The 10136-nt window shown below is 46.4% G+C and overlaps 1 protein-coding gene across 1 annotated transcript in view; it reads left to right on the top strand.

Annotated features, from left to right (window-relative positions):
• plxna1b (plexin A1b) overlaps positions 1-10136 on the top strand; it is a gene marked incomplete at both ends in the record, with an annotated part of 150113 nt that overhangs the window by 13271 nt on the left and 126706 nt on the right. The window contains one exon of the mRNA XM_080001597.1: positions 1786-1968. Within this exon, the coding sequence (XP_079857723.1) occupies positions 1786-1968 (183 nt within the window). The remainder of the gene's footprint in view (positions 1-1785; positions 1969-10136) is intronic.

Here is a 10136-nt window from a genome sequence, read left to right as displayed (position 1 = left end):
AAGATTTGAATCGTTCACGACAACAACACTAACGCAGAGCCGGTAGAAGCTGTTTTCCCTGGAACATCGCACTTTTTTTTTTCTTCTATTCATTAATTGCATATATTTATATTGTCTTTGGTTGTAGATGAATCAGTGCATCCGTTGTGGCTCACCTCCGTGATGCGCTTTTGCGTTCGTGTTTTCCGTCAATGCGGTTGTGGTTTTCTTTCATTGTGCAAAGCGTTTTGCTGTGCAGTTCACTCGACACGTCTGGATTTGCAGCGCGTCTTCTTAATGCGGCGCGTGTGATGTCGTTTTGGCGAAAGTGTATTCTTAACTTGCATGCGTTCTCTTAAGTCGCAGTGCTTTGAGCTCCCAGGGCCACCGTAGAATACCACTCAAAAAGCAGCTCAAAGGTATTTTGTAGACGGTATGTCCACAAGTGTTTCTCTATGCCAACAAACAAAACAATATTTTTGGCTCATTAAGCTGTCAATCACCATCGAGCACCGCACGAGAAGAATGTGACAGAATGGAGAGAGAGGGAAATGCAAACAAAAGATTTGTATTGAATGAGTGAAATGACTATTACATTCCACTATTTGGAGAGTGTTAAAAGAAAAAAGCAGCAGCGCAGAGAGGAAGAGGGGAGGCGGAGGGGGGGGGGGGGTAAAGAGATGGGGATGGAGTGAGAGTGGAGTATTGACGTTTGCCCGGCCGCTGTGGCTGCTTCTAGGCAGGGATGTGAGGAGGGAGAGGGAGAAAAAGTAGAAAAAGGCAGAAGAAAGGAATATTGACGTGCGGCGTGCTGCAAGCAATTTAGAAAGACGGAGAGAGAGATAAAGAGGGAGAGAGAGATAGAGTTATCTGCTCTCCTGTGTGGATCAATCAGATGATGTAGAGATAAGGCTTGTGGATTACACTGCCATTTACACACTTCCCCAAGTGTACACACACACACACACACACACACGCACACACACACACATCTTTTCGACCCCCGTTAACACCCTCCCGACATCCGTTCAATCCTACCCTTTACCACTCTGGAACCAACACCCCACAAACACCCACGAGCTCACACGTGATACAATGCACACACACACACACACACACACACACACACACACACACACACACACACACACACACACACACACACACACACACACTGCGTCATGTGCTCGGTGGGTCAGCAGGCTGTGTGTCCCGTCCCTATGTAAGATCACAGAGCTCTGGAATGTGTCAGCGGGTCACCAGCGCATCACATGAACTACACATTGAACCGGTTAAACAGCATGTGGTGTGTTCTTCCCCTGGTGGGCTCGTGGAGTGGGTGCTTCAGCGCTGCCCCGGTCGTGAAATGAATTGAATGAACGGACTGAATGACGCCGCCAGGTCTACCGCCCACATGTTTGGTCCCGGAAGGAAAGAACAACAGTAGTCGTTTGACATGAAGGAAATTTATCTTTATTTCAAATGTGAATGTAGAACTGGCATTTATTACTGTATGTGTCTCTATTTGAACCTTAACTTATATACAAAGACTAAGATACACTGGAGGTGTATCTCAAATTCTATATGCAGAATACTTTCTATGTATTTCAATGCGCTAATAAACATACCCCCTTCTAAAAAGACCACTTGACTGCAGAGTGAGCCACATATTGACCCCCCATCTGGTTAATAAAGCCTGGAAGCAAAGCCTTCCAAAGTCCAAGTCAGACTCGGCGGTGGTTATCCGTGTTTCTTCGGCTGGTTCCGGTCCACTAACCGTGACCCTCCGCTGCCTTCTCCTCTCAGCCCCTGCAGATCGACGACAACTTCTGCGGCCAGGACTTCAACCAGCCCCTGGGCGGCACCAGCACCATCGAGGGCATCCCCCTCTTCGTCGACAAGGAGGACGGCATGACGTCCGTGGCGGCGTACGAGTATCGCGGCAACACCGTGGCCTTCGCCGGCACCCACAACGGCAAGATGAAGAAGGTAAGCCAACCGGGAGGTGGTCGTCGTTGACGCCGCTCGGCTCTTGTCTTCTTGCTGTTGAAAATGTTACCGCAAATATGGCTTTTGGCCAAAGTGTAATGTTGTAACATCTGTCGCGGGATGTGACTTAGTGATGTTTTTGCGCCTAATGACGGTTATCCTTCAATCTGGGTTAAGACTTTAAAGGCAGCTGCCATTTTAGCAGCCTGGCGCTTTTTTTTTTTTTTTTAAAGAGAGAGCTTGTGTTTCCGACGGTTGAAGCAACGTTCTCCTAGGAGGCAGTTTGTTGGTCTCGCAGCTCCACCTTATTGACCGCCGTGTCGGCCACGAGGGGCGTGGCACGTGACCGCTTTGAGTCCGGCCTCATTGGTGGGTTGGAGGCTGGTTGGTTGCCCCACTGTTTTTTTTTGTTTTTGTTTGTTTTTTGTGTTTTTTTTGTGTTGGACTTCATAGCCTGTGAAGTCCTACAGAGAGGTGCAATGGTCATGTGTGCGTATATAATATCTATATCATGATATGAGACTAGATATCATCTGGGATCGTGATTTGGCAACAGTGAGCCCAAAGATACTGTCAAGTCATCAACATTGGGATATTCTTCAAAAAATACCATGATATCTGACTTAGTCAGTATTGCATTCTCAGATTGTTCTCTTACTTACTTCAACAATAGTGCCTCTATATCATTTGGATGAAAGAATTGGATTTGAATGGGGGTGATAGAAGTTTGTTGTTGCAGTCTATGGTGGATACTGGGTCTCTTCCAAGTATTTATAAGACGTGCACTTACGCAATGTGCTGTAATTCTCTGGGTTTGACGCGTGTCTTATCTGCGTGCACTGTGGTTCCGTGCGAAGATGGGAGCTCATTGGAATTCACTCCTCTGCTGCTCCAGACCTGTCAGCCGCTCAGCGTCACCAATGTATAATCACCGTGCGTGTGTTTGTGTGCGTACACACGTGCATCATGTCACTCTCGGTGTGCATGATAATGTGCGATGGTGTGGATTAGAGGCTTGGCGTGCGCGGGTGCCTGTGTGTGTGAGAGAGAGAGTGACGGCGCACAATACAATGTTGACTAAGATTCAGCAGTTCGCATTTGTCAAAGTGACACCCATTCAGTTAACTTGGCTAATACCCCTTTATTTATTTAGCTCTGCCGTAATGCGCACAAGCCAAGGTGTGCGAGTGTGTGTGTTCGAGCGTGTGTGCGCGCCTGGGCGTTTGCGCTTACGAGAATTCAACCTCACCATGCACGCATATGGATGGACCGATGGAAACCAGTTTCTGTCCATATCCCTTTATGAACATCTCCAAGAGGAGGAGGAGAGGCAGAGGAGGAAGGTGTGAATTTGTGTGATGGCAGATGCAGGCTCCTTTTGTGCCATTTATCAAGCTCTGAAATTAGGAACAGACTCCTACTTGTCCTCTCTCTCTTTCTCTCTCTCTCTCTCTCTGTCTCTCTCTCTGTCTGTGTGTGTGTGTGTGTGTGTGTGTGTGTGTGTGTGTGTGTGTGTGTGTGTGTGTGTGTGTGTGTGTGTGTGTGTGTGTGTGTGTGTGTGTGTGTGTGTGTGTGTGTGTGTGTGTGTGTGTGTGTGTCTGTCTGTGATGTCTGTCTGTGATGTCTGTCTGTCTGTCTTAGGGCCGCACAAATTTGGCTAAAATGATAATAACGATTATTTTGCTCAACATTTACATCCGATTATTTATCATGATTATTCATTATTCATTTTGGGGAGCACAATTATTTTTCATCGCACTTTTGTAAATCAACAGAAAACTGCCTTCGGAATTATAATTTATTTTATAAAGCTATGAATAAATAAACTTGAATGTACAAATCTTTGATTCGAAATAGGACTTTCTTCACATGAATGAATGCTATATATTATTATATTTTACTAAGAACCCCCCCCCCCCCCCCAGGATTTCCTTACAATTTGATATTGCCATTAAATCATTTAAATCAAAATAACTACTGTGCAACATTTATTTTAAGTTTCATTTATTTAAGACTGGTAATATGTAATACAGTCAAGTGCAGAGCAGTGGTGTAAATGCGTTAACAGAGACTCCAGTACATCTCCGTTCCGCTGCGTGTGATTGTTTCCTCCAACTGAAACAAACAAAAAACACTGTGTTTTACTATTTTATCTGTATTTACTTTTTCCTAATTGAAGGAAACAAAAAAAAACAAACCTGTGTGTCCCGTGTGCCTGGAGCTTGTGTGCGCGCTCCACGAAGCCTGCAGCGGGTTCCTGCCAGCGTGTGGATGCACGCATTATTGACTTTGCCACTCATGGATCGCCGCGATCACACAAAAAACAAGGGCATTTTGCACTCGGGGGCAAGACTTTACGGGCGTGTCTGCGCCGTCATACCATCAGCGCAATATCTTTTTGTGAATCGGACGCTGAGACGGCGCAGATAGCGGACGCAAATTGGAAGAAAAAAAAAAACGTCCCCGGCCGCGATCAATTAATTGTGGAGGCCAATATCCACATCGCAATTAATATACGATTAATTGCGCAGCCCTGGTGTGTGTGTTTTTATGTGCGTGCTTGTGTGTGCGCCTCGCTCTCTGCCGTTTGTGTGTTGCCTCTTTAAGAGCTGTACTTGGTGCACGGTGGCGCTTAGTGTCGGCCTGCGAGTGTTGGGAGAGACGCTTTACAGCGACGTGACACATTTCAGCTCAAAGACCTGACACTGCTGAGGAAATCATTGAAATGTGTTCTGTGGAAACACTGTTTAATGTCAAAGAGAGAGGGAGAGGGGAAGGAGAGATAAAGAAGGGGGGAGAGAGGGGAAGGAGAGAGAGAAGGAGGGAGGGAGGAAGAGAGGGAGGTAGGAAGACAGGGAGAGGGAGAAGGGGGGGAGGGGAGGATGGAGGGAGAGGGGGCAGAAGGGGAGGAGGGAGGGAGAGAGAGGGTGAAGGAGAGAGAGAAGAGGGAGGGAGAGAGGGGTGAAGACAGGGATGTAGGGAGAGGGAGAGAAGGGGTGGAGGGAGAGAGAGAGAGAAGGAGAGAGGAAGGGGGAGAGAGGGGGGGGTGGTGGGGAGAGAGAGAGAGAGAGAAACACCGACCAGTGGTTTAATGGATGAATGGGCGTCGGGAGCTTAATTCTCTCATGTGTTGCACAATCCCTGGAGGAAAGAAGGACGAAGAAAAGAGAGAGAGAGCGGACAACATGCCAGCATTTCTGAAAGTCAAATTAAACTATTGGAGCATTTACTTGCTTTAATCTACTCTTTGTGGTAATCTCAGGAAATCAGTTTTCCATATTGAAATAATTTGTCTATCTCATCTTGGAAGACAAACAATGGACTGTAATACAGTTACAGTATATATAATCATATTGATAATGAAAATGCATGTACTACTGCATGACAGCGCTCACCTGGAGGCTCCGTCCTGATGTACTTTAGTCGTAGTTTAGCCTCTCACAACGCAGGCTTCAGTGGAGATGCCATGTCTTGCATACATAAATCGTTCATTAGTTTTTTACCCAACCAACTGCAACTTGGCTTCCGCCGCCAAGGTTGTCCTGAGCAACAGGACACGCGGCAAACAACATGGTTAATGCCCTAATGAGTCCCCTATGCTGGTTATTAGGAAAATGCGCACACCCAGAGGAAGCTCTCACTAATGAACCGTGGTTTTGATTAGGTGTACACAGGGACGGAGGGATGGACGAATCAAAAAGATGTTTTTAGTGGATTGTCCGCTTTGGTTTTGATTATTAGCCGTAATGTCGCATCGGTGCAAGGCAGGAGTGGACTGGCAGCCTGGCACACCGGGCCTTTTTCCCTGTGGGCCGGCGCACCTCGTGGACGTAAAAAAATAAAACCACATGTGAGCACTTTTTTCCCCCGTGCCAAAAGAAAAGTAACATGAAGATTATTAGAAAGCACTGCCGTGTCCCCACCCTACACACACACACACACACACAGACACACAGACACACAGACACACCGGCAACTCAACGCTCACCCTCCTCATGAGCACGTTGCATTCGCACTCGGGCAGATTGAATCCGAAAACGGTGAATCGGCGCTCTGCCTCAACGGCCCGGATGTGTGTCTCTGTAAACCGAAATTGAATTTCGGGGACCCAAATTGAATTGTGAAAGACTAAATGAATTTTCAGCGAGGATCAAATACAGTTTCAGAGCAAATTAATTCAATTTCGTAATATTACATTGGGTTTCAAGTTTATTGGAATTCAGTTCCAAACGAATAAATTCAATTTCAAATGATGCTTTTCAGATTCCGTTTTTCAGTGCAATTATTCAAGTTAAATGATGCAAATCCAAATGAAGTGATTTAGTTTCAAAATTTTTTAAACAATTATTCAAATTGAGCGATTCACATAAATTAATAATAATATGAATAGATAAGAATAAATAGAAGAAATAAAAATAAAAATAATAAATAATTCAAATTCAAGTTTCTAGTGACACATATTCAGGCCTGTATTTGTGTCTCTGGACCTTTCTGCCTCGCTCTCTGTTCATTCTTGTCGCCTGAACACACACACACACACACACACACACACACACACACACACACACACACACACACACACACACACACACCATCCCATCCCATGCCATCCCACACAATTAGCTGATGCCTGGCTACAGTATGGAAGACTGCCCATTCCTGTCAATCTCAGGACCATTTAGTGTGGGTATGTGCGTGTGTGTGTGTGTGTCTGTTGCACTGGGTGACACACAAACAAATTCAATCCTACGCTTTACCACTCTAGAACCAACACCCCCAAACACCCACTAGCTCACACATGACACAATGCGCGTGCACACACAGACACACACACACACACACACACACACACACACACACACACACACACACACACACACACACACACACACACACACACACACACACACACACACACACACACAGGGCAGCGTTCTTGACCTCAGCTGTGGAAGTTTCTGCTCCGCATTTGTCTCACGCAGTCGGCGATCAGCAAATGGATTTTTCAAGTGAATATTTGTTCTTTCCATTCAAAGCCCCTTAGACACTCCCTACACACTTAGGAACTGTCCAGCACACACACACACACACACACACACACACACACACACACACACACACTTGAAAAAGATCAGACATGAGAGAGGATCGCAATGGATAATCCTGCACCTATTATTAAGCGCCGTCCCCACTCCAAATACACACACACACACACACACACACACACACACACACACACACACACACACACGCTGGCGCGCACACACACATGCACACACACATGCACACACACACACGCACAGTTAGCGTTAGCATTCTTCAGCTGTGCGCTCCATTGGGGATCGATGGACGCCATCTGCCACATTTGTCCGCGGCCCGTGTTGCCAGGTGGCAGGTGCCCCCGGTGGCACGGTGCCCGTCATGGCGGCTGCGGGCTCAGGTGGAGAGACGGCCGCGGTTCATCTGGGCGTTATGAGGACGCATCCCAAATCAGATGACTCTGATAACTGGACCCGTTAGGTGGATACTCATAGATAGACGGAGTGACCCTTTCGTATGGAAATCGATTTGTGATATTTAATTCGGTTGGAAGTGCAAGCCGACACCATCCGGAAAAGCATTCTGACACGCCCCGAGGTAGTTGTGTGGTTAGATACTCGCTGTGTCCATTTGAAACATGAGCACAGATAAAGATGAACCCAACACCAAAAGAAAAACAAAAAAAAAAAAAAAAAAAAAATGGGGGTGTCTTGATGTCTTGTGGTAGATCCGACGCAGCGAAGTGGCCGGCTGGTGGGACCGTCCCAGGACTGCACCGACCGGGGGCCACGGGTTGGGCCGCAAGCCCCCGCCCGCCCGGAGGAAGCAGAACCTCGTCCTAAAGCGTGACGCCACCTCACGAGGCGCGTGGACATCACACACAAGATGGCCCCCCCACTCGAAGAGCCGCCGTGAAGAAACGCTTTACCGGCGAATCGGATCCCAGGAACGTTGAAGGTCCCGATGATAAAATCAGCCTTGTGCGCCGATCATCTCTCATCTGTTTTGTTTTGATGCTAAAATCCATCCTCTTTGAAGGCTCACGGAAATAACCATCGGCAGGGAAATGAAGGCGATTTGTGCGGCACGTTTCCAGAAGAAGAGACACAATCAACGTGTTTTACAGAAGGCATAAAGTACATCACATTAAAATAAATAAATAAATAAATAAGAGCCTGGAAAAAGAGACGGAGAGAGGAGATAAAAACTGATGAACATGATGAAATCACAGGGGTGAGTTCAAAACTACGTAGACGACATGCAGGGAACTGACCCTGCACACATGACCCCAACCCAGCCACAGTCAAAGCACATTTCTAAATGTCGACTAGACATTTGAGGGGCGGCCTGTCGTGTGTGTGTGTGTGTGTGTGTGTGTGTGTGTGTGTGTGTGTGTGTGTGTGTGTGTGTGTGTGTGTGTGTGTGTGTGTGTGTGTGTGTGTGTGTGTGTGTGTGTGTGTGTGTGTGCTGGGCGTGCTGTATGTGTGTGCTGGGCGTGCTGTATGTGTGTGCTGGGCGTGCTGTATGTGTGTGCTGGCCGTGCTGTATGTGTTGTGTGAGCTTATTTATGTAATCCGTGGGGACGGCCGGTGTATTCATCAGGCGGCTGTGTCACTGCCTAATTGACTGATTATTGTGATTCCACTTGCACGTAATGCAGCTTTGGCACTTGTGTGTGTGTGTGTGTGTGTGTGTGTGCGTTTGAACATCCCTGTCCACCTGCCTTGCAGATGGGATTTTAGCTTAATAGGCCCTAAAAGAAACAAACACAGAGATTTAGAGAAGTGCCTGAGGGAGACTTGAGGACAAATGGAGACGGAAGAGGAAATAAGGAAGGAAGGACATTTAAGGTGTGTGTGTGTGTGTGTGTGTGTGTGTGTGTGTGTGTGTGTGTGAGTGTGAGTGAGTGAGTGATGTCAGCATGTGGCATTGAATAAACTCCTTTTAACTAAGAACTGATTGGTTAAATGGCTTATTGTGAACTGTGGTTAAGGACTGTTTAACTTATTCATTCTGACCATTCTGAATTGAAATAAAGAGTGCGCTGGCGTCCATGACTCATTTACTTTTGTGAATCATCCTTTAAAACCCTCACGACGGCGTCTGCTTTTCCCGTGGAGTGGGATGAGATGATAAATAACTCCATAACATTCCGTTGATTATATTTGGCTCCAACTCAGTTCAAATGGTATCAGAGTATTGAAAAAGGTTGTTTAAAAAAAAACAAACCCCAAAACAACAGTATGGTCCCTGAAGGTGGGTGTCACACATCCACGTTTTACTCCAGGTCCAGCTTTGTCCATACTGTAACCGCCATGTGGTGCCGCCAAAAATGAACCGAATCACAAGATCATTTCTTTTTTGGCAGTCGCTTTAAAAATAATACAAATAATATATCTATATACATTTGAACTTTCAATTTTATTTTTTTCAAATGAGGGTCGTGAAGAATAATATAATATACCAAATGGTTGAATTGATAGTTAAAACCAATTCATTCTTATTAAGTTGAATTAAGCCGGTGACACCTCAGATGGTTTAACAACGACTTGAATTATTTGGTTCAGTCGTTGGTTTTGCAAGAATAACTTGTAATTGGACAAAGTGACATTGGACCTCCTGCTGAGCTGCACACTGCAAAACTTCTGGAGGGAGCAGTACCGATACTTTAGGAAGAATTAGGAAGCAGTCAATTCAACATTGTGTGTGTGTGTGTGTGTGTGTGTGTGTGTGTGTGTGTGTGTGTGTGTGTGTGTGTGTGTGTGTGTGTGTGTGTGTGTGTGTGTGTGTGTGTGTGTTTGTGTGTGTCATAAAGGCACACACGTCACGTGCCATGTTCCAGACTTGCAGACTTTCTTTTTCACCGTTTCTTTTCTTCCAGAACGCTGCGAGCCTCATCTGCTTTTCCAATCTCTTGCTGGAAGTTTCCCAAGCGGAAAACCTGCCATTTTCTACACTGTGCCTTTCCCGCTCTTTTCCTCCAAAAGCGTTTTCGCACATCACACGTCGACCGGTTGAGCTTTAAAGCAGACATAACCATCCAAGGGGGATCCCTGTCTTGGCACGTGAGCCCTCCCTTGCACTAAAGAAGCCGCGGGTTTTAATTGAAGGCGGCGGTACGCCGAGCC

The sequence above is a fragment of the Zeus faber genome (genome assembly GCF_960531495.2).
Source record: "Zeus faber genome assembly, chromosome: 5".
Lineage (NCBI taxonomy): Eukaryota > Metazoa > Chordata > Actinopteri > Zeiformes > Zeidae > Zeus > Zeus faber.
This window is presented reverse-complemented; position numbering and strand designations above follow the sequence as displayed.